The following is a 25,431-nucleotide window of genomic DNA, read 5'->3' as shown; positions in this document are numbered from 1 at the left end:
GCATTGCAAAAAGACTGTGGCCAAACCAAACACGTGTCATTTGAACCTATTTTATAGGTTCATTGGTTTGCAACTTCTAATCTAGAGGCTATATATCCAAATGGTTAGAAGCTAACAATTAGGTTAGAGTCATACCACTGAGGACCAAAACATGGTCCTACCACTTCCCAGCTGTGTAATCTGAAGAAAGTTTGTAAACCTGTATTTCCTTGGTTTAGTTTAATAAAATGGGAATAATTATACTACCTCCATTATATATAGAATTATTTAGATTTTAATTGAAATGATATATTAAGATAACTAAGAACATTGCCCAAATATTAACTATTTTTATTGGTATCCCGGACAGCTTCTTCACTATTTCGATAAGAAAATTGAATCTCAGGGTGACCGACACATTCAAAAATCCTATAGCAGAGCTTATATTATCACCCAGAACTGTAGATTCCAGGTCAAGTATCATTTCCTTTGTATCAGTGATTTTCAATTTTTTTTTTATTAACAGCAGAACCCTTCTTACTTTTTAACTCCTAAAATATTTTACAGAACTCTAGTATAAGGCAGATTTGAGTGGTTCTGCTTGATTAAAACAGAGTTGAAAGACTAGAGCCTCACCCATTGTCCATGCCCTCCCTGACCACCCTTCTTGCAATCCTCATGACTCTGAAGATTCTAAAGAATAATGTGAAAACCATTATACTGAAAAGTTTGAAAAACCATAAATGAAGATCTAAAGAAGGTATAGGTCCTTCTTGGCATGTGTGAGTTTTCTCTTGTAAGACTGTCTGTCTCTGTTAGCACTAACACTACCTTTCAGATATAAAAATGAAAAATGAAGGTGGATGAATCACTCGAAGCCATGGAAAATGATACCCACCAAAGCCCCTTGTACCCATCTTGCTGTCACTTAACAAGGAACAGAAATCATGAAGCCCACAATTTATAGCCTTGTTCCGACACAGCATTGTTTAACATTGCTATAAATCAAGCTTTCTCTCTACCATTTCATAAGTCATGGTAATTATTCTGGGTCCCAGGGAAATAAGAAGATCTGCTGCCTTACAAGCCTTCCATTTTCTTACAGGACATGCACATCATCAGCACAGATGAAAACCAAGTGTTTGCAGCCGTCCAAGAATGGAACCAGAATGACACCTACAACCTCTACATCTCAGACACTCGTGGGATCTACTTCACCCTGGCCATGGAGAACATTAAGAGCAGCCGAGGTCTAATGGGGAACATCATTATTGAATTATATGAGGTATGTAGCCAAGATTATTCTGCATTTGGATCTGCCCCTCTTTTTCATGACTTTTTTTTTTTTTCTGAAGCTAGAAACAGGGAGAGACAGTCAGACAGACTCCCGCATGCGCCCGACTGGGATCCACCCGGCACGCCCACCAGGGGGCGATGCTCTGCCCCTCCGGGGTGTCGCTCTGTTGCGACCAGAGCCACTCTAGCGCCTGGGGTAGAGGCCAAGGAGCCATCCCCAACGCCCGGGCTATCTTTGCTCCAATGGAGCCTCGGCTGTGGGAGGGGAAGAGAGAGACAGAGAGGAAGGAGAGGGGGAGGGGTGGAGAAGCAGATGGGCGCCTCCTCTGTGTGCCCTGGCCGGGAATCGAACCAGGGACCTCTGCACGCCAGGCCGACGCTCTACCACTGAGCCAACTGGCCAGGGCCCATGACTTTTAATTGTATGAACAACAAGTGTGGGGGTCAGATAATCCTGAGTCAAATTTCAGCTCTGCCGCTTAGCAATTGTATGACTTGGGTAAGGGTCTTAATTTCTCTGAACCTCAATTCCCTCACCTGTTTATCTAATGAGGTTGTTTTGAGAATGAGAGATAATGTTTGTGAAGCATCTAGTGTGGTGGTGGGCTCAGTAAGCCTTCAATAAATGATATCTAAAGTCAATGTTCTTGTAGGTATGGGCATAATTACAAGTCAGAAATGAAGGTACTTGGCCTATGTGATCTCTTATGTACATTTTTAAACTCTGTGCTTTTTTTTATGGACTGGGTTGAGGAAGTAATAAAATCATTTGTTTGTAAAATCAGAATAATTTAACTTTGTGGAGCTCAAACATCAGCTGTATTGCTTGTAAAAGTTTTATGAACAAACTTTATGGGAAAATAAAAGCAAACATCAATGATGGATTTGAGGGTTTCCCTAAAATGCCACCAAATGCCACCATCTGCACATGAAGAATTGGTCTTACTTACATTGAGTTTTTTTTTTAATATGATTACTTTTAATGAGTTTACACTTATAGTCCTTTTTAAAAATGTGATCAGTAGTTAAAGAATAATTTATCTAGGAAATCAAATGACTCCAGATAAGAACTACATTTAAAAACTAATTGTTTCAGTGACCCTAATGATGTAGTGCTCTTTTATACCTCTAGTGAGAAGTGTGTCCTTTGACAGTCCTGGCCTCGGTGAAGGTACTTGATTGACTACCTTGATATGATGGATTGATTTGAGCAAAGAAAGCATGTCTCATTATTCAACATGCACTAGTGACTGGTGGTCAAACCTGCATAGGCTATGCTGGTGGAGGTCATTGATTCATGCAAGGACAAGGTGTGTATTGTGGGAGGTAGTCTTGGATGGTTTGGATGAGCTGCTCCCTGGTGAGTTTTTCTCTTTGAGGAGTGGCATTGACTCTCAGCAGGGTCAGTGCAAGGGGTTCTGATTTATAGTAGTCTCTTCTGAGCAGCACCTGTCAAAGATCCAGCATCTCTATACTGGTATAGAAGTTGGCTGCTCAGTAATTGATAGTGATGGAAACATACAAGATTCTAGTTCTTTTAATAGGATTTAAGGAGGATTACACAAAGGTAGGGGGTGAGTGGAAGTATATTTAAAAAAGGAGAGAAGTGAATGTCATTGGTTGTAAAACAAAATCTTTAGAAACATCCTGATTTCCTAAAGAGGTAGTTTGACAAGTGCTAAAATAATTTCTTTAACAATAAGGTTTATTTGGATAATGCTCCAGACATCTTCCTAGAGTGATGAAAACTGCTAACGATGACTAGGATGTATGAATGGCTTTGGGAAACTTCTATTTCCATGCCTCTAGTCATACCAGGAAGAAGAAATGTATCTTTGTTATTGGGTAACAAGTCATAGCCTGTGAGAAGGTTTGAATGAATGTTCTCAGGACTGAGGCCATTCCAACCAAGTTCCTGTTTGCTCAAGTGAGTTTATAAAGATAAGAGAGTTATCCATGCTCCTGTGGCCAGACCCAAGAGGAGGGTAGACATTATTGCAGATGGCCTTTCAGTTGAAAAATCCCTGGGACTCTGACCCTATTGATGATGGTGAGTATGTTTGCCATGATGCTGTTCTTTCCTAAGGGAGCCTGTAACTCCTTGGTCATTTAGAACAGTGAGATACTCTGATCTAAAGTGGAACATAACTCAAAATGAACAAAGGTTGAGAAAAATAGAGATCACACATCAGATGTATTGCTGTTTTAAAAAGTTATATAGGAGGAAGTGCGCTTGCTAATACTGCACTCTAGACTTTTATCCATCCATCCAGTAACAGGAAGAAATAGTAGACAAAAGATCTCTTGTGGAAACCTGTTTCCATACCATCACATTGAGGTATGGAAGATGTGATCTTTTGCAGGCAGATCCCCAAAGTAGTAGGTGTGGAGATGAGATGCACATGCCTAGTTCTTTTTTCAACATTACCAATCATTATCAGATCTTTTTTCCTGGGGAGGAAGAAGTGAAGATGTGGAAGGTATTCCATATGTCAAGAGGGGCATGAGCCAAGAATTGGATGGGTGGTGTAGATTTGTAAGGTTGTGAACTAGCCAGTCTCACTGAATGGAATAGATGCTTGTCAGGTAGAAGAATAATTATGGGATAAATAGCTGGAGTTCAGATTCTGGAAAGCATTTAATACAAGGAAATAAATTCAATCCTGACACTATCTGGACCAGGAACAACATATTGAATGTTTTTAGAAGGTGTTGTTATTTTGTACCTAGAGATACTTTGTGTGATTTGGAGACAAAACTCAATTTAATTGGTCTCTAGAGGTCATTAGACTTTTTAACCTTCTTCCCTGGAGATTTTCATAGAAACTGAGATTGAGTACCATATGGCCAATTAACAGACTATTATTTTGCTGGACTCTGAATGCCCTTGAGTAATGCATCTGGGAAAACTAGTAAGCTTTTCACATGCAATTCAGCTAAATTAATACACTTTCATGGAGTGTGTTCTGTTTGATGAGATGAGGCTGGGACATGAAACTGACAGTCTACTGGAAAGATATGTAACTCTGTGAGGGTAGTCAGTGATCATAGTCTAACTGTTCTTAATATTATGATTTCCCATGTTGTGGGATCACTAAAAAGGAAGGTTAAATTCTAACTTGAGGAATTCAGGGGAACTTGTAGATGAGTCGGCTTGAAGAATGAATGTTGGAGCTTGAGAGAAAGACATACCTGGTAGAGTCCCACTATGAGAAGGGAAGTGGAGTCTGATGAGTAGAGTCTATTTTAATAGAATGTTGAGTAGCTTTGGGGAATATTTGGGTTAAAGGGTGCAAAGATACCAGTAAAGAACTTGACTGAAGACCTGGACATTTATTCTATGGGCTAATATTTTTCTGTTTTTTCCCTACACCTATATACCTAGTGAATGGTATTTTCATGCATGATAGAGTTCCCTATTTCAAGTTAATGCATAACTTTATATGATAATATAACAGGATAATAAATGTGTATTTCTTGTCTGAAATGTCAGAGATGCCTTTAGGTATCACAGATGTGAGTTAGCTTGGGTATCATGACCATGGCCACTTAAACTTACTCTTACATTACTCCATATTCCACATGACCTCTCAAGCCTCTTTCTGACAATGGAAAGAGGACGAAGAAAGCAAGAACTAATTTGAGAATTCACATGACAGGTCTTGGCACTGAGAGACCTTGGAAACCAGTGGGGATCAACCCCATTAAACTCAATAAGACCTAATAAGGCAAATACATTGTCGTTTCCTAGTCTCTTGGAGTAGTCCACTGCTGTACAGTCTCTTGCTTGTGCTGTCTTTAATCCATGCCTCAAAGTACAATATTGTCTCAGATGTGATGACATAATCAGAGGAGAAAATAATTACTGAAGGCCAAATAATAATCAATCTCTTATTTAAGGTTTCAGAGCCCATTTTATCAAAACAAGGCTGGTGTTGACTATGAGTATAGTCATATACTCATGGTGCTCACCATTATTCTTATGACACTCTTTTTACATAGAGCTCTGTTATGGGTTCTTCACATCCCTAACTATAAACCCTATTCCTTCTTAGTTGCTTTCCACTGATGATAAATCAAGAAACAAATATTCTCTTTAACACCCTTATATATAGTATAAAAATATGCTCTGAGCTGCCCGTGTGATGGATTTTCTTCAATACTTTCCTGAATATTAAGCATCCAACTTGTAACTCCTTATTATAACAATAACAGCATACCAAGCAGTGGCTTAGACAGGCATTGTTGAATAAATATATAATACGAGATACATATGCACTTTTTAATTTTCTGCTACCCACATGAAAAAAAAATGAAACAGGTAAAATTAATTATAATGATAGATTTTATTTAACCAAAATATCCCAAATATTGTCATTTCAGTATATGTTTGATTTGAGAAACTGCTGAGATACTTTATACCATACAAAATCCTGGGTGTATTTTACACTTCCCACACATCTCAATTTATATGCTAAGTTTTTACCAGAAATCCTTGATCAGTATTTACATATCATAAAATTTACAGTGGAAAAAAGTGGATTCACATACCCAAAGTTATTCCAAATACATTTAAAGTTTACCAATAACAAAATCGGGCATCAGTGTTTAAATTGGTTAAAATTTAAATAAAATTATAAATCAGTTTCTTGGTCTCCTTGGCCATATTTCAAGTAGTCAACAGCCAGAGGTAGCTAGTGCCTATGGTATTGGACTGCATAACCCTTAAAAGCTTATATACTTTAGTCTTGTTTATCTATCACAATATCCCTTTAATGTAGGCACCATTTCCCATTGTGCCTATGAGAAAACAGAGATGTAGAGAATTGAATTACATGGATCAGGTGACACAGCTAGTAAATGGTGACACTACATTCAAACAAACCCATGTTGATTTGACTAGAAAGCCCAGGCTCTTTCCATTATACCTGTATATTTATTTCACATTCCTTTTTATTTATTGAGGTATAATTTATATACAGTAAAATTTATCCTTTTGTGGTATACAGTTCTGTGAGTTATGACAGGGGAACACAGTTGTGTAACTACCACCATAATCAAAATATAGAACAGCTCTATAATCCAAAATATTCTCTCTTTTGGCCTTTCTGAACTCAACTCTCCTCCCACCCAAAGTCATCGGCAAATAATGGTCTCATTTCTCTCTTTCTCTCTCCAGTTTTCCTTTTCTGTAGTGTGATATGAGTAGGATTAGATAGTAGGTATTCTTGAGAGCCTGGCTTTTCTCACTTAGAATGATACATTTGAGATTCAATCATCTTCTTGAGTACCAATAGTTCCTTTTATCGCTGAGTAGTATTCTGTTGCTTGGATGCATCATAGTTTGTTTATTCATTCACTAGTTTAAGGGCATTTAAGTTGTTTCTAGTTCTTCATGATTATGAATGAGATTTCTATAAATAGTAACATGAACACAGTATTTATTTCTTACGGGTAAATACCTAAGAGTAGGATTGATAGGTTGAATGTGAGTACATGTTCGTGAAGAGCCACCCAACTCTTTATAAAGTGATAGTATCATTTTGCATTGCTGCCAAAAATTGTGAGTGTTCTAGTTACTTCACGTCTTTACCAACACTTGATATGGTCAGTTGTACATGTGTGTGTATGAGTTTAGCCATTCCAATAGAGGCATAGCACTACTCCACTGTGGGGTTTATTTTGAAATTCTTCATGACTAATTGTGTTGGATGGATAGCAGTCAACTCTCCAAAGCATCCTTAGTGCTCTGGTCTCTCTGCCCATCTCGCTGATGTTTCCTTGTTTTCTTTGTCCCTAGTATTTACCTTCCACCCTCTGTTTTATCTTGATCTTAGGTGACCCTTTCTTTTGGCCAGGTGGACAGCTGCTGATAGCCTCCACAGGGACATGTTTTCCAAACCAACCTTCATCAGATTCTCACCATAGGTCTGACTCTGGGGACAGTCCAAAGCAGACCATGGTAATTGTTTTTCTCAGCAGAGCCCTGGTGTTCTTGTCCTGAGGGCCAAGGGAGGTGAGCGGTAGATAGCCAGGCCACCTGGACTCAGGGCTCTGCCAAGGGGCCACTGGCAGTTTCCCTTTGTAATTCAAATTGATTCCCAGAGGGAAAGAGTGCTGTCAGCTCTGACACCTTGTGCTCCCCCTTCCGTGGGGCCATCACCAGCTGGTACCCTTCTCCTTGAAATACTGAGGCCAACAGCAGCAGCCAGGGTTCTAATTTAAAACAACAGTGGGAGGAAGAAGGTTTAAGGCAGATGCCAAGGACCTCCTTGGATGGAGAAGAATTAAAAATGTGTGTTTTCATTATCTAATTCCTTTACATTGTGTATAGCGCTGGTGAGTTGTGTTTCCTGATATATACATACCTACATGTGTACACATATATGGGTATGAGTCTACTAAGCTGTGACATAAATATATTTTATTCTTGGGTTGTATTCAAAAGATTTGAAGTCTGTTGGCCTAAGGTACACAGAAACAAAGTGACCTCCAAACCTGTCGTCCATTTATATAAGAAATGGAGCCAGGAATGCATTCAGTAATAATGTAAGGGCTTTGACCAATCCAAACAGGGAGGGGAAGTGTTCTGGTTCTTTCAGACACAAGGGAGATGGCTGTGGCATCGTGTGCCTCTGCAGGAGAAAGGCCTTCGGGGCTACAGGTGGGTTCCCTGTCCCTCCGCAGGCCTCTTTCCTGTACCTTTGCAGTCTCCAGTGTCCTGATTCTGCTCTCAGAATAGGTGGGACTCACAGAAGATGCCCATCTGGGTTGTAGAGCTCTCAGTGGGAAATCATGGTAGTGACTTATCCTGTTTGTCAAACATGCTCACCCAGAAGGACACAGGAGGCACTGAATGGCTAGGAATTCATGCTACAATGCATCATGCTGGAGGCAGGGGAGGGGGCGGCAGGAGACCCACAGGCGCCTGCTTGGGAGACTAATCGGAATCTCCGTTTTCTTCCGGCAAATGGAGAGCAAGGCCCTGGATACATGTTGTCTAGGGGGAGAGAGTTCTTGAGGAATCATTATCTGGTGGTTATCTAGTGGTCCAAAAAAACCAGCAAAAGGCAAAAGGTTCTAAAGAAACACAAATGAGGAATAATTGGCGATTAGGTTGAAGAAAAACACCTTCGCAGTTGGTCTTAAAGACTGAGCTGATCTGAAGGCCTCATGGCTCTTAGCTGAACATGTAAGACTAGAAAGCCCGGCAGTCATATGAAATGACCGCTGTTCTAGATATTATAAATTGTAATTAAAATGATTTGTGCAAAGGTGTCTGCTAATTCAAACTGAATTACCCAGGGCAGGCGGCGAGGATGCCCCTTTGCTTACTGCCCCACGGGGTTTCCCCCTTCTACTTGCTTAATTGCTTAAAGTAGAGTGCAATGAAGGAAACCACTGGCGGTACATTTCTTAAGAGCCACCGCTAGCTCAATAAATAAAGGTGATTTAAATAATAAAATGTTAATTCACATGTCAAAGATCTCTTTGTACACAACATTTCTTGTGTAGATCTTTCCATCATTTTTAAGCTCGCCTTGCAGAGGACCATCAATTATTTTTAATTTTACGTCCGTTCTTTCACAAACTCTTGAACAGGCAACATAAAGTTGACCATGTCCAAATGCAGGCTCAGGTAAAAAAATGCCAACACGCTTAAGCATTTGGCCCTGAGACTTATTGATGGTCATAGCACAAGCAAGTTTTACAGAAAATTGTCTATGTCTCAACTGAAACGGCAACCCTGTTTGAGATGGAGCCAAATCAATTATTGGAATGACATGTATTTCACCTTTAGAGGAGCCAGTCAAAGACTTAGCTATTATGACATTATTTTTCAATTGGAGAACCTCTAGTCTTGTACTATTGCAAAGACCCCTTCTGGTGTTAAAATTTCTTAACAGCATAATAATTGCTCCAATCTTTAACCTCAATTTGTGAGGTGGCATGTCAGAAGGCGGGACTATTTGAATGCCGTGGCAACTTCACCCCATTGGCTAGTACAGTTACGCAAGCAACCAGTAAGCTATCGGCGACAGACACTTAAGCCGCATATAATAAAGATGTCAGTCTTCCTGAAATGCCTTGACTTGATGCAGCTAGGGCAGTGAAGGTCCCTCTGGGGAAGGGCATTGTGACACCTCTTCCCCTCCCACTCATCTTGGCTCTTGGCTTCTCTCCTTACCCACCCTCTGTTCATGTTGGGAATCTAATCAATTCCATTTTTGGCCACTGGTCCAATTCCCCTGGCGATGTCCTCTGTGGAGAATTCTGTTCTCCTTCTGACATTCTCTGTCCATTTATTTGTTTGTTTGTATTTGGGCTGGCATTCTTTTCAAGGCCAATCAGGTTACTAAAAAATTTACTTTTTTTTTTTAATTTTTAAAAGACTTCTTCTTTCATCAACTAAATTATGCCATTAAAGAAATAAAAGAGCCTGACCAGGCAGTGGCGCAGTGAATAGAGTGTTGGACTGGGATGTGGAAGATTCAGGTTCGAGACCCTGAGATCACCAGCTTGAGCATGGGCTCATCTGGTTTGAGCAAGGTTCAACATCTTGAACCCAAGGTCGCTGGCTTGAACAAGGGGTTACTCGGTCTGCTGAAGGCCTGCGGTCAAGGCACATATGAGAAAGCAATCAATGAACAACTAAGGAACCTCAACAAAGAATTGATGCTTCTCATCTCTCTCCCTTCCTGTCTGTCTGTCCCTATCTGTCCCTCTCTCTGACTCTCTCTGTCTCTGCCACACACACAAAAAGAAAAAAAAAAGAAATAAAAGAGCTTACTTCTGTGGACTTCTTCCCCACTGGTATCCTCTCACAACTGCAGTAAATCTCAGTTACCCAAGATCCTTAAAGAACAAGAAGGTGTACAATTACAATTTTAAGATATTTATTACCCAGGAAATCTGCCATTAACTCTTTTGTTTATAAATATTTAAACTATTGGGGTTACCTTTTAGCTTTGGAATATGCTGGAATTGTGCAGGAAGTCCAGAGTATCTTTTCATTCTTTTTTTTTTTTTTGACACAGCATCTTGTCCATTTAAAAAGCTGTTGTTACTGCCCAGAAGGTAAATATAGTGAGAATGAAAGTTGAATGAGTCTGTACATGCTCCAGAACCCTTCCAGATCATACATCTCTTCTAATCCTCCAGCTTCTTGTCTTGTGGCAATGCCCCCTTCCCTGTAAATATTATGGGTGTGCAGATCCCAACCCTGCGGACTCTGACCGCAGTGCCTCCATTGCTTTCTGCACTCTGGCCGGCTAACCGAGAGGAGAGGCAGGAGCAGGGCTGATCCTGCCTGTTCCAAGTGACCCTGGCTGAAACCCAAAGATGAGATGGGAGTTGTCCATAGTCACACAGTGAATGAGTGACACAGCGAGAGGTCAGTTCCAGGTCACCAAGCTAAGACATCTGCCTGAAGTATATCTACCTCTGCTAACTAGGACAGCTCCGCTTCCTACTTTTATCCCTTGATGCCCTGAAAACCTGTTCACAAACCCCTCCTGAGCAAGAAGGGGTACTCCTTCAGTTGTATCAGCCCCTCCCACCTCAGCAAAGCTAATCATTAAGAATAGGGTACGGGGGGACGTAGTGGAGAAATATGTAAAGTGAGAAGAAGCAGGTGGGTAAGAGGGCAATAGGACTTCTGGGTTGGCGGGTGGGTGGTGCGGAGATAAACTTAAACTTCTCTGAGAGACCATGTGGCATTGAGCATGTCTCAGCACATTCCTCCTCCTCTCTGACATCCTGGGGTAATGCTAAGACCTCCTCCAAGACTATAGGCATTTCGGCAAAATGGTTCTCCATCTCTCACCCTTTTTCCTAGGTAGCAGGGATCAAAGGGATATTCCTGGCAAACAAGAAGGTGGATGACCAGGTGAAGACGTACATCACTTACAACAAGGGCAGGGATTGGCGCCTTCTGCAAGCTCCAGACGTGGACCTGAGGGGAAGCCCAGTACACTGCCTGCTGGTCAGTGACCCAGTCTCTTGAGAAGTCCACAGAGCTGGCCGGTTACCTGGGGAGGCTGCGATGGGGGCGCTCTTCTGTCAAGGCAGCATGGGAACTTGGCTGGCGCTGGGCAGGGATTTTCTACAACTCCCTGGTGTGACTCTGCGAACTCAGACTGCCATCCTGCCTGGGTGGAAAGTTCAGTTGAATATCAGAAGCTTTTACTGAGAAAGTACTATGTGATCTAGCTCTTAGTAAGATAAAGAAAGGAGTAAGAGAAAGTTCCAGGGTTCCAGATAGCTTGGTAGTGGCAACACACCTGTTGACTGATGCTGATATGATACAGTTTGATAAGTGTTTGATGGATGTCAAGGTAAGCAAAAGTGGTCGTGGAAACCCAGGAAAGGTCAGCCTGGAATAATCTATCAGCATTCCCAGGCTCCAGCAGAATGGAATTTTGGGGTAGGAGCTACTGAGGACATGATGTATAAGATGCTATGTCTGCTCTCCTGTGCAACTCTAGTTGGGGAGGGAAGACAGATAATTAATAGTGACAGTCACAGCCTCAGTTTAATCCTAAAGAAGACCTGTGTGAGAACTTCTTCTAAGGTCCCAGAAATGGTTATGTTTCTCCTTAACAAAAAAGTTACTTTTGCCACTTATTTAAAAGGTTTATTAACTATTTAATCATACTGTTTACATTATTTTTAAAAACTTGAGTGGTAAATGGGGCAAACATGGCCTTTCTCCTTCTATAGTATCAGCCCAACTTCATGCTTCTTGCTCAGGGGTACTAGGAAGGTCAAAGACAAATGCCTATCTAGCTCTAACACCCGGTCACAGCATGATTCCCTCCTGAACCAGACTTTACTCATGGTTTTGTCTTATTTCCTTAACTAATTTTCTACTTTCCCCAATTTCATCATTTTCATATTTTATATATGATATATTTATACATCTCTAGAAAGCCTTTAAAAAAACACCTAAATAGTGATAAAGATGTAAATAAATAAATAAAGAAACTTATATGAGTTTTAGATAATGGTTTCAAATATTTTAAGGAAAATTCAAGTGAAATTATAAACAAGAACTGAATACATAAAATAGAAACAGAGATCATCTGACTGAAGAAGAGGGTAGGAGACATAGAGATTGCGCCTCTTAGCTTCCCATTTTCACCTCTCCCGGTGGGGTCCCTCACCTCTAAGAAGCAGAGTGTGATGGCCAGGATCAGCTCTGGAAGAAGGTCAGTGTCATCCTGTGGGAAAGAGTGAACAGGGAGGCTTCAAAAAGCTTGCCATGACCTGGATCCTGATGGATGGCATGGGTGAGAGAAGGAGAGGGGACAGCATACGGTGTGATGGGAGCAGGGCCAGGTGCTCAGGGCAGCTTCTGATGCAAACTTGTATCGGCAATCTCAGGTGAGGGTGACTCCTGCCTGAAATAAGGCGTGTGGCTCATGCCCAGTCCTTGCTGTTTCCAGAAGCCTGACGTCTAGGGTGGCAGGGGCATCTGTCAGGAGTTTCCTGGACTAAAGCTGTTTCTTTCTTCTCCCCTATAGCCCTTCTGCTCCTTACACCTGCACTTGCAGACCTCTGAAAACCCCTATTCCTCGGGAAGAATCTCCAGCAAGGCGACAGCCCCCGGACTTATAGTGGCTACAGGTAAAGAAGGAGTTCCCTGGGCTTCGTCCTCCCTGGAGCTGCTGGAATATGTTTATAATCTCTTTGAATTCATTTGAGCATCGGAGGAAAGCTGTGGGCACTCTCCCCAGGAAATAGACAGGGTGCCTGGATCCCCAAGGCCATTGTATTAGAGTAACCCAGAGAAGAGCTCGAGACACCTGTCACTTCTAGGTTCCCGTGCCATCCTGCATAGTCACAGTGCAGCCCCCTGTGCCCAGCAAGTGCAAGTAGCCCGAGTTCCTCTTCAACTGATTGATCAGAAAGATGATTTATAACAGGAAGTTCTCACTTTGAGGAAATGTGGCCTAGGAACTTCCTCGCTTGCCAAATAAAAGTTGGTGTAGTTCTCTCTTTTTTTTTTTTAATTTTTTATTTATTTATTCATTTTAGAGAGGAGAGGGAGAGACACAGAGAGAGAGAGAGAGAGAGAGACAGGGAGAGAGAAGGGGGGAGGAGCTGGAAGCATCAACTCCCATATGTGCCTTGACCAGGCAAGCCCAGGGTTTCGAACCGGCGACCTCAGCATTTCCAGATCGACACTTTATCCACTGCGCCACCACAGTTCAGGCGGTGTAGTTCTCTTTTTACACAGAGGATTCTTCGGGAAGGGTTTCACCCCAGAGCTCTTTTAATTATGAGGGCTCTGGTGCATGTCAAGGTTTGTTTGCGCATGATTAACCACTTGGCTGAGAGCCTGGGGGGAAAGGCCTGGAAACTTAAGGTTGCATTGTTGGAACTATTGTCCACCGAACATCAATCAGACATGAAGGTAAAGCAACTCCTAAATGAAAACGAAAGTCTCTGGGGGAAGGTGCTCTGATTAGCATCCCTCTGATTTCCATACACCTTTTTGGGAATCCATGATGGCGTGAATCAGGGCAGGCCTCTAATCTTAGAAGTTCGATCTCTGGCTTCCGGCAGCTTTTTGCTAATGAAAATGGATAGATTCACAGCGACTTTCCGAGATGCTGCATTCTGTTCTGTGGCATCCCCCCCGAAGCTGCCCCTGCACAAACTGCTCTCCTAGACATGGCTTCACGGTTCGAGCCCAAGCATGTGAATTCAAAATACCAGCAGGGCCCAACCCCTCTAATCTGATTGACCACTGACTAGTGTAGCCTTCTGCCATTTCAGTCAACTGCTCTCCGCCCCATCAGGCTGGGACCCACTATGTTTAACACCACTTGACTGCAGAGAGCTCAGCACAGTGAGATGAGGGCGGGCCCTGTTGCCGGTCTCCTTGCTTGGGGAGCGGTGCCCATGCTCTGTGATGCAGGGGGTACCCCTTCTGACTCTAGGACTGCTCTACCCTCTGCCTCCCTCAAGGTCTACTGGAGGCCCCGGACTGGAGTAGGAGCAACGCTGGAAAACAATAAACATAATTAAAGTTAATTCTATTTAAATGTGTGCTAGGTAGCCAGGCTTTATTCTGTGTGGTTTCCCTGCTCTGAATGTCAGTGTTTTCATTGGCAAAGTGGGCATGATGGTGGCGACATGATAGAATGAAAGGAGTAGGTGAAGCAATGGGTTTAAAGGGCCCAGAGCAGTGCCTAGGACACACTGCATCCTCATAGCATGTGCCCTGTTATCATCATTAACAGTACAGGATTTAAAACCACTGTTTCATAACAGAATACGATCGACTCCTCTCCTTCAACAGAACCCATAATTGTATGTGTACACTCGCATACGCCGAGTGAATGAAGACACTTGTTAGTCCTGTCGTCCCGCTCGGCAGGCTGAGCTCTGACAATTACTAGCCTCGTGAATTTGGCTTAGTTCTTTAACCTCTGGGCTTCATTTTCCTCACCTGTAAAGCAGAACTGTTTTCTGTCTTGTGAGGGTGTTTAAGAAATAGAGATAGAAGTCTGTCTACAAGACCCGCAACGTGCTCAGAGCACAGCGAGTAGAGTTACTGGTAGTTGTTACCACCTGGGCCCAGTATATGCATCTCAGTCTAATGCTAAGGCTTCATAAATGAACAAACATGCAGACATTAAAGATTTGGTTTTTATTTTTTATCCATAGGTATCAGAATTGAATGATTCATTTTTCTCTTCGCTTTGTAACTCTTGTAATTTGGCATAGCTTTTACCAGACCCTGGGGCCTTGAGGGGCTATTGCATAGCTGACAAGATACTGATGACACAGCAGAGCTAGCTCTGGCACCTGAGTCCTCAAACCCAGCTTCTCCCTGCCCTGCTCGCCAACTCTCCCTGCGAGCTTATCGGCTGTCAAAAAATAATTGTGAAGTTAGCCCAGGGCTTCTTCAATGGCCTGCATGGAGCCCGTCTCTGGGGCCCTTTCCTAATCCATGCGTTTCGCCTGCCTTCAGGTGTCGGTGATTCTGGGCTCTTCCCCCCTACCCCTACCGCTCACTGACTATTCCCGTCACTCACTGAGACGTGGTCTCGGGGAAGCTGCATGGATGGCAGCGTACCCGGGGGTTCATCTCTATCTCCCACTGAGGCCATCTCAGGAGGCAGTGGGAATTCCAGTCTGCAGAGTTTGGCAGTTGGTTTTAGCAAGCAGAAACCCCAGGCTTCTAAATACCCTTACCACTTGGTTTCAGGCTAGGACTCAAGACTTCCCATTTGCACAGCGCCTTGCAGCGTGCACAGCACTTTCCTTGCCTTGGTTACGCAAGGACCCTATGATGTGGAAAAGGCTGTTGCTCTTCTCAGTTACCAATGGGGAGATGGAGAACAAGGGGGAAGAGGTGTCCTGCTCATACCCACATTCCCTCTGGCTCCAGGACGAGTCTGTCTGTAACTGTTCAGTCAGACCCAGCCCTGAGCCCCTCATGCCCAGCTCCACAGCTACTCTGGGCTTCCCACCATGCTTTCTGTACACTCTGACGTCCACACCCTGGTGCTGGACCTCCGTGGAGATGCCCCCCCTGCCTGCAGTGGACTGTGCACTCTGCTTCCTTCTCCTCTGAGCCCTAATTGCTCGGAATAGGCCTTGGGATGGTGAGAGAAGCATCTCTAATTCCAGAGGGCTCCAAGTTGCTTCTCTCTCTTCCATATTCTCCTCACAAGTTTTTAAGGAGCAGAAAAGGGTAGTCCTGGAGGAATTGGGGGCAGGGGAGAAAGAAAGTTGTTTAGAGCTGCCAAAAAGTATGGTAGCAAACCCCCATGATGATCCAGTGGCTAAGCTGTTGGTGAGAGACGCTCTTGGTTCTCCACCTGACACTGCCTTCCTCCCCCATCACACCCTCTAAGTGGAGAACAGCTACATGCTCCAACCTGGCCAGCCGCCAGCCTAGGGCCACTGTGGTCAGCCTTTTCAGCTCCATACGAGCCAGCGAGGTGCATTATTCCCGTCTTCCTTCCCTGACCCCATAACCCAGCCGTTTTGTATCAGAGATTTCCCACAGGGCCACTTAAGGACGGAACGTGTTTGAAGATCAAGTCATCCTAGACATATTCTTTGTGTCCCTGCATCTAGGGATCAACTCTTTGGTCCCTGTGATCAGCAACATTTCTTTCGGGGCTCCTTTCAGTTGACAGCAGGTATTTCCCAAAGCAGAACTCATTATCAACCTTGGGTTCTCACCACCACAAAGCCTCCACAGGAGATCTAGAGGAGCGTTGAAAGAGAGCCTGAGGATGTTGGCAGAACTGGTTTTTAAAGAGGCTAAGAGGTGGTGTGAGAGATTTTAAGAACTTATAACAGGAATGGCAGATGCTAGCCCTAGGGTGACTCTCTCTCTCTTCCCCATCTTTTCTTCCTCCCTTCTTACTTCCCTCCCTCTACCCCCTTCTTTTCTCTCTTTCTCTCCCTCCATTCCTCCCTTTCTTCCTCTCTTCCTCTTTCTCTATCTCTCTCTCTCCCCCCTCTCCCTTCCTACCTTTGGTAGACATTACTAATCAATCATAGTATATTAGTACTATATTGCAACTCGTGTTGACATTCTCTGTCCTATTCTTTTTTTCTTATGTGTGTCTTTTAAAACCTATATCTGAGAATGGGATTCCAAATTCCAGGTAGATATCCCTGGAGCTGCCTGCCATGCCTCTGCCCACTTCACTTGCTCCTACGGCTTGAGCCCTGAGCCCCACGGGTGTCAAAACCAGAGGGCTACCTGTGAGCTTCTGATGCTGATGCGAGTGGGACAAGCTGTAGCCTGGCTTTAACTTCTCATTTTAAAGCATTAAATGTCATGAGCTTAATTAACATTTTCATTATTGCATTTTTATTGTGTTCTTATTTAGGCTACAGATGTGTAGGAGCCAACATTTCCTTCCTGCTTTTTTTTTTTTAAAGAAAAAATATCAATCAAAATGATAAATTCTTACATGTTAGGGTACTTTCCTGGTTCTGAATACCTCTGCAAATGCACATCAACATTGAAACATCAACCAGTTATCTACTCATTCATCCATTCATTCATTCATTCATTCCACAATTAGTTATTGAGCACCTAACTATATATTATATTTTGGACACTGTCCTAGGCTCTGAGGGTGGTAGGGTGTCTATTGGCAACACTTGTAGAGTATAGTTTTACTGGAAAATCTTGATCACTTTCATTTATAATAAATATGACCACAAAGTGATGAGCGCAAGAGGAAGAAAGAGATGGGGAGAGAAAAAGAAAAAAAAAGGGACCGAGGCCATAGTGTTATCCAGGTGACTTCTTTACCTGCCACCCTTGATGGCCATGGTCTGCTAAGTATAGTTGTCATATTCTGGGCATTCTATACTTTAGGTTACATAGTCCATTCTATTGGGTCAATCCACTGCCTGCCACTCAAAGAGATATGTTGACAAATTAAAGTTGGAAACACATACACACACATGCACACACACACATACATGCACATATACACACACACAAAACACACACACACACACACACACACACACACACACTGGTTTTTCTTAGGCTGAAATATGTATAAGGAAGAAGGTGTCCTTAGACCCAGCTTCTCCATGCATGGCTACTCTTTCACTCCTGCCACCTTCAGGGAACATCTGTCAAAACCAATATTTAAGAGATTATCGGTATATGAAGAAATAGTTCAAGAGATCCAAAATAATCAGTCTTTGAGTTATGCTATTTAAAAATTCTTTCCTGTCACATTATTGACTACTGTCTCATACTGGGTTTATCTTCCTACTGCATTTTTGATATGACACCCAGAATGAAATCGTACACATCAACTTTCAACATGACTCAGAAAGCCTGAACTCACTGCTCCCTCTCCCCATACACACCCCAACACCGCCCCTTGTAAACTGCCTGACCGTTTCAAACGCTCTGCTTCTGTTTCAGGCAACATTGGCCAGGAGCTCTCGTACACCGATATCAGTGTGTTCATCTCTTCCGACGGGGGCAACACGTGGAGACAGGTACCTGGGAGATTTGGGGACAGGGAAGAGGGATTTGGGGCAGTTTCTGCCAATATCTCACCTTCCTGAAGATTATTAGGCTCGTGATGATTTTTGTGGTTGCAAAGAAATGGAAGAAGCTTTTCAGTTTGGTTAATCGGGCTGGCAGTTTAGATGGCCAATGGGGCAAAATGGGAAGACCACTGGGCAGGGAATAGGAGGAGCTGGAATTTTCCCACGTCTTTCATTCTTTCATTCTGCAACATGTACAGAAAAGTCACTGACACCAAGTACTGTGCTGGCTGCCGAGGATACAACTGATAAAATGTTTCTATCATTATTGTGCCAGGGGGTCTTGCCAAGCAGGTCTCTTTACCTTTCTGCATCTGTTTCTTTATCTACAAGGTGAAGGGGGTAGACAACTAAACCAACAAAGCTCTGGAAGTCTGTGGTTGAGGATTGTGTGGGTCAAGCCATAAGACAGTATGAAACAGCTTCACAGATACATGACTACATGAAAAAATAATTCAGTTGTCCAAACATTTGGAGCAGTGCTGTCCTATAGAACTTTAATCAGTGATGGAAATGCTCTGAATCTGTGCTGCCCCGTGTGGTTACTGAGCACTTGAAATGTGGCCAGTGTAACAGAGAAACTGAATTTTAAATGTTATTGGTTTTAATCAGTCTAAATTTGAATGGTCTCGTGTGGCTGCTCTACTGGACAACCCAGATTCTTGTAATGTCAACTAGGTGTCAAGTACAAATTGAGAAGGCAGCTGAATACTTCAGATCCCCTTCCCTAAGGAGCTCAAAATTAAGTGGAGGAAATAACTACCTCAAGCTTAAGGAGACTGTGTTATTTTAGTGACATCATTGGCATGGAGACAAAAGAAAGGGGTTGTTCTGCTTGGAAAACTTGGAATGATTTCACAAGAAGAGGTGACACTATACTAAGTCTTAAAGAGTGACATTATACTTCCCCATCTGGGGAAGAAACAGAAAGAGCACAGGATATCTTGATGATGAAGGTAAAGTCAACATCTGAAATCTCATTGGATAAGTTCCTGTTGGAACCCTTAGGAAAGATTATCACTATCACCAACATCATCATCGCCACCCCCATTGCCACCATGGTCACCACTACCAAAAGAATTTACGAAGGACCTACTAGACACAACCAAGTACAAGTACTTCAAGACATACAACAAAGAATAAGTTCAGGGTCCTCCTCACAAGGCCATAATCAAGTAGATGAGGAACAGACACATAAGTGAAAATATACCTTCAAAATATAAGGTAATCTATTATAAGTGCCCAGTGAGGATAGAAGCTGGGATGCAAGCTCTTCTAGTATAGAAACTCCAAGCAGATAAACCATTGTCTCTGCAACTCAAGGAATAACTCTCCCAGCCAAGTGGTGATTGCAACATTTTGTCCTTGTACTGTCTCTACTTTAGTTTTTTATTCTCTTTTCCCAAAGAGCTAAGAATTCCAGTTTCCACTCCGCTGCTGGATAGGGCAAGAGTTGGCAGCAACCAGAATGATAGTATAAGAGGAACGTGTGAGCATAGCAACTTCTCTCTCCTCTCCAATGCCAAGAATCATCATTTAGTTCTCATTCTGAGACTTTGATCCAGGATCTCTATGATGTGGCTTATCACAGAGGCCACCTATGAGCTCTGGAGAGATAATACTAGTATTACAGATTCAGTGTCTACATGTGTATCTGAAATATAAATGAGTCCCACTTACATCCTTTGTGCATTAAGACTTACCATTAGGATGGACTTTTTTTTTTTCCTTAGAAGTCATATATAGGAAAGATATCTAATTGTGATTTGTCCTGAGAATTCACTCACTTTTTTTATAGTGTTTCCTGGGACATATATATAAGAGACCCCATTCCTTCTACTACTTTTCTTTCAAATCTACCTTCTTACACCTTCTGACACTTTTCACTTAACCCACCATCCCAACTTCTCCATCCAGGCTGCAAAAAGCACCACTACTGCTTAAAAGCTAGAGGGATTCTCCAATTTCACTATTGTCTAAAAGACTTAAAATAGAGGATTGGTTCTCTGCTGGAGAATTTGTTTTTGTTTCAGGTTAGAGATTTGAAAGTCATATATACTAGAAGCATTGCTATATGTGGGATTAGGTCTGAAGTTCTCTTAGCTAATAGCCTTTCATTATAGTTGATGCTTAGTAAATACCTATGTAGATGGATGAATGAATCCTTAATGAGTTAATGGATGGATGAATAGGTGACAGGCAAATGGATAAAACAAAGAATGAATTACTTTAGGTCCCCAGGAATACTATATTTCACTGAACATTTAGAATAAGAATCCCTAGGCAACAAACTTAGTTTTTCATCCATCTTACAGGGAAATATAGGAGGTGGTGGTTAACTCTAAGAACTCAGTCATCCTGCATACCATAATTTTTAAAGAAATGTCTTTTATCATCTTAGATAATTATAAACAGCTCTATAAGACACAGATCGTTTATAAACTAGCCAACCTCTTAATAGCTGAGGAAGGAGAGGGAGCCGTGTAGTAACTTACTAAAATTAAGATGGGGAAGATTTTCTTTGTATTTTGCATCACCCAGTTGAGCCTCCTCTTCTTGGAACACACTGGTTCACAATACTAGTGGGAAGAGTCATGGGAAAACCTTTTTTTTTTTTTTTTTGGCCTAGGGAGTTACTTGTTCTCTGCAAGCTCATTTCCTCATCTATTAAACGGGGGATGATAGTACTTGCCAAATTGCCTGATATGGTTATTGAAAGAAGAAACAATGTATATGAAAGACTTTGTAAACTGTCAAGCACTATGCAAATGTAAGGTGTTGCTATGATTGTTGTTGTTCCAGATCTTTGATGAAGAGTACAATGTCTGGTTCCTAGACTGGGGTGGCGCTCTCGTGGCCATGAAACACACACCTCTGCCAGTCAGGCACTTGTGGTAAGGTAGCTCCCCACCCTGTTAATGAGGAACTGCATAGTGGGAATAATTGGCACAAGTTATTTCTGCATGGTTTTGTGCCCATTTACCCATTTCCTCATCCATTTAGTCATCCATCTGTCCATTTAATATACATTCCATCATCTAACTCTTAGGTGGCAGTAGTAGGACAAATGATTTAGGTGGGGGAGTATGATGTATAGAGTGGGCCGGTAGGAATGGTTACTCAGATAAGGCAAAAGAAGAAAGGGTGGGCAGGAATGACCTCGGAGCTCAACCAGACAAGATAAGAATCCAAAATACAGAAGATGGAAATTGCTTCAAGAGAAGGTTAGTACATGTAGCAACTACTAAGTTCAGATCTGGATAATTTGGGTTTGAGATGCCTATAAATATTCAGGCAGAGATGATCATTAGTTATCAGATGTATGCTTCTGAAATCAGGAGAGAGGTCTGGGCTGACACTCTAGATTTAGAGTCATTTAGCCACTAGGGGGTTGTTGAAGCCATGGTAGTGGGCTCAATGCCTCAAGAAGGTGGGTACCACAAGGAGAAACCAGAGACTCCTATGGAACACTAGTGAACACAAAATGCAGAGTAGAAGAATAAATTATGGGACAGACTAAGAAGAAATAGCCAAAAAGATAGAAACACAGCAGAAATATTTTCATGGATGCTGAAAGAAGAGGTGATCAATAGCACCAAGTTCTATAATCAGATAAAGTCAGTTATGGAGTGAAAAACGAGCTAGGATAAATCAGTATGAGATGTCATTGGTGATCTTTGTCAGAGTAGATTCAAAAGAGAGGTGGGGTTAAAAGGTAGATTGCAATAGATTTATTAATGAATGACTAAGTGATAAGCAATGGGGTAACATAGAGAGATCATGACCCTGTTTGGGTAGCTCAGTTGGCATCCTAACACACCAAGGTTGCAGGTTTGATACTTGATCAGGGAACATAGAAGAATCAACTAGTGAATGCATAGATAAACGGAACAACAAACTGATATTTCTCTCTCTCTCTCTCTCAAAATTAATAAATAAACATTAAAAAAATAAAGTAGTTATGGAATGGAGTTGAATGTGTACACACACACACACACACACACACACACACACATGACTCTCTAGTGAGAACAAATAGCTGAGTGAGAATATATTATGATGATTTTTATGATGATTTATTTATGATGATATTGCTCTTTTTATTTACTTTTGTTTAGGGCAGTGGTTTGATATGTCTCATGTGTGTTTATATCCTGAAGGGAAAGAATTTCAGGTTCAACTAAGTGAACATTTGGGAGTGAATATTTGGTGGTAGAGAATTTGCTGTCTAGAGTACAGTTGGGAGTGGATTACCGAAAGGCTAGAAGATGAACCTTACATTAAATTCCAGGCCCATGAATTGTAGAGTAAGAGTTCTAAATACTTTTACTGGGAAGCATCAGTTTATAATCAGTAAATGGCCTAGGGAAGTGGTCAGCAAACTCATTAGTCAACAGAGCCAAATATCAACAATACAGTGATTGAAATTTCTTTTGAGAGCCAAAATTTTTAAACTTAAACTATATAGGTAGGTACATTATTATTAACTTAATTAGGGTACTACTAAGCTGGCTTTTGTGCCCAAACATGGTATTTTGTGGAAGAGCCACACTCAAGGGGCCAAAAAGCCGCATATGGCTTGCGAGCTATGGTTTGCCGACCACTGGCCTAGGGTCCCCAGGTGCCAAATCTACACTTTAATCACCTTGGTAAAGGCTTAAGAAGGTTTCTCTCAATCTGGCCATCTAAGATAAATCATATGAAATTGCCATTTTTGTAAGTCAAAAAATGGTGAAATATTGTCAGTTTCTTTTTTTAATTTATTTTATTTTATTTTGTCACAGAGATAGAGAGAGTTAGAGAGAGGGACAGATAGGGACAGACAGACAAGATGGGAGAGAGATAAGAAGCATCAATTTTTTGTTGCGGCACCTTAGTTGTTCATTGATTGCTTTCTCATATGTGCCATGACCGGGAGTTACAGCAGACCGAGTAACCCCTTGCTCAAGCCAGTGACCCTGGGCTCAAGCTGGTGAGCTTTGCTCAAACCAGATGAGCCCACGCTCAAACTGGTGACCTCAGAGTCTCAAATCTGGGTCCTTCGCTTCCCAGTCCGACACTATATCCACTGCGCCACCGCCTGGTCAGGCTATTGTCAGTTTCTTAGAGCTCAATCTAGTGTGAAGTAAAATGGTTACATTTACCACTATATCTTTTTAGAGATTATGAGAATAAATTTTAAACAGATACATAGAACTGTTTGTAAGAAAAGGGCTCTACCAACTCTAGAAGGAGCTTGTCAAAGTCCCCAATGTAATTGTTCATCATCCTTTTACTGTTGATCATACACTCTTTGGGCAGTATCAGAGGAGTGGCATTCGGTGACATTAATGACTGTCAGCATTGACTGAGGGATTATTACATTCACAACACTGTTCTAAACCATTACATGAATGATCAGATTTATTTCTGGAAACAACCCTATGTGTGTGGGTACTCTTTTTATAACATTTATAGTGTCAGAGAAATGCAGACATATTGCTCAAGGCTACACAATTAGTACCAGGCAGCACTACATGGGGTCTCTGTAATGGATGTTCTCCTGTTTTAATTACTAGTTTCCCAGACACTTTAATGAGTACACATAGGCTTATCACATGGCTCTGACTACTGGGAGATCATAGTCAAGAAATTTAGATAGTCCGCATAGCAACACAAGTCAAAGCAATGCTTGCTAAAGGATGCTGGATGTTTGTATTGCTGTGGTCCTAAAGGAAGGCAAAGTTCTGCCTGATATGAAAGGGGATATCATGACACTGGTGGCATGAGGGCTGATACTTAAAAAAAATGCTAGGCCCTGGCCGGTTGGCTCAGTGGTAGAGTGTCAGCCTGGCGTGCGGGGGACCCAGGTTCGATTCCCGGCCAGGGCACATAGGAGAAGCGCCCATTTGCTTCTCCACCCCCCCCTCCTTCCTCTCTGTCTCTCTCTTCCCCTCCCGCAGCCAAGGCTCCATTGGAGCAAAGATGGCCCAGGCGCTGGGGATGGTTCCTTGGCCTCGGCCCCAGGCGCTAGAGTGGCTCTGGTGGTGGCAGAGTGACGCCCCGGAGGGGCAGAGCATCGCCCCCTGGTGGGCAGAGCGTCGCCCCTGGTGGGCGTGCTGGGTGGATCCCAGTCGGGAGCATGCGGGAGTCTGTCTGACTGTCTCTCCCCATTTCCAGCTTCAGAAAAAAAAAAAAATGCTAAAGTAAGAGAAAACTCTTATCAAAGCCAGAATTCAGAAAAGGAGAAAATGTTCAGAAGAGTCCATTTGTTAGGTATTAAGAAAGTGAATAGGGGTAGGTAGGACTCAGAAGAACTTATTGCCAGTTCAAGGGATTTGTGTTGAGCCTGTAGGTAATTCCTTGCACTATGAAGACCTACCTCTCTCAGTGGAGAGAAGAGCTATCTCTGCTGAGGGCTGAGTAGGACTCACACTCTCAGAAAGGACAGCTTGACTCTTTGACTCTTAAAATAAGGTGATTAGGTTATAACCAAGAAAGGTAAGGTTTCTCAGCCCCTGTCATGATGTTTTAAGGACCTCCATCAAAATCTTCATAAGAGCCAGGGCACACAGGAGAAGCGCCCATTTGCTTCTCCACCCCTCTGCCGCGCGCTTTCCTCTCTGTCTCTCTCTTCCCCTCCCGCAGCCAAGGCTCCATTGGAGCAAAGATGGCCCGGGCGCTGGGGATGGCTCTGTGGCCTCTGCCTCAGGTGCTAGAGTGGCTCTGGTCGCAACATGGCGACGCCCAGGATGGGCAGAGCATTGCCCCCTGGTGGGCAGAGCGTCGCCCCATGGTGGGCGTGCCGGGTGGATCCCGGTCGGGCGCATGCGGGAGTCTGTCTGACTGTCTCTCCCTGTTTCCAGCATCAGAAAAATGAAAAAAAAAAAAAAATCTTCATAAGAGAATGGATAAATGCTCTGCGGACAGACATAACTGGGCAGGTTTCTTCCACTTAAGTTCTAGGAGAAGAGGGTGGCAACCTCAACTTACACTTGACCATCACCTCCCTCAATCATTGATTTTTAGGAATCTATCTCCTTAGTGGCAGGAGCAGAGGGACTAGAGGATTTTGGCTTTGGTCACTCTTAGCATCCTTACTTCTGACTATTCGGTGTG

The 25,431-nt window shown here is 42.6% G+C and overlaps 1 protein-coding gene across 1 annotated transcript in view; it reads left to right on the top strand.

Annotated features, from left to right (window-relative positions):
- Positions 1-25,431, top strand: part of SORCS3 (sortilin related VPS10 domain containing receptor 3) — a 631,295-nt gene that overhangs the window by 514,736 nt on the left and 91,128 nt on the right. Inside the window, exons 9-13 of the mRNA XM_066355178.1 lie at positions 1,085-1,264; positions 11,114-11,260; positions 12,801-12,903; positions 18,206-18,282; positions 21,136-21,227. Coding sequence (XP_066211275.1) covers positions 1,085-1,264; positions 11,114-11,260; positions 12,801-12,903; positions 18,206-18,282; positions 21,136-21,227 — 599 coding nt within the window. The remainder of the gene's footprint in view (positions 1-1,084; positions 1,265-11,113; positions 11,261-12,800; positions 12,904-18,205; positions 18,283-21,135; positions 21,228-25,431) is intronic.

The sequence above is a fragment of the Saccopteryx leptura genome, chromosome 13 (genome assembly GCF_036850995.1).
Source record: "Saccopteryx leptura isolate mSacLep1 chromosome 13, mSacLep1_pri_phased_curated, whole genome shotgun sequence".
NCBI lineage: Eukaryota > Metazoa > Chordata > Mammalia > Chiroptera > Emballonuridae > Saccopteryx > Saccopteryx leptura.
Note: the sequence above shows the minus strand (reverse complement) of the source record. Positions and strands in the feature narration are given on the sequence as shown.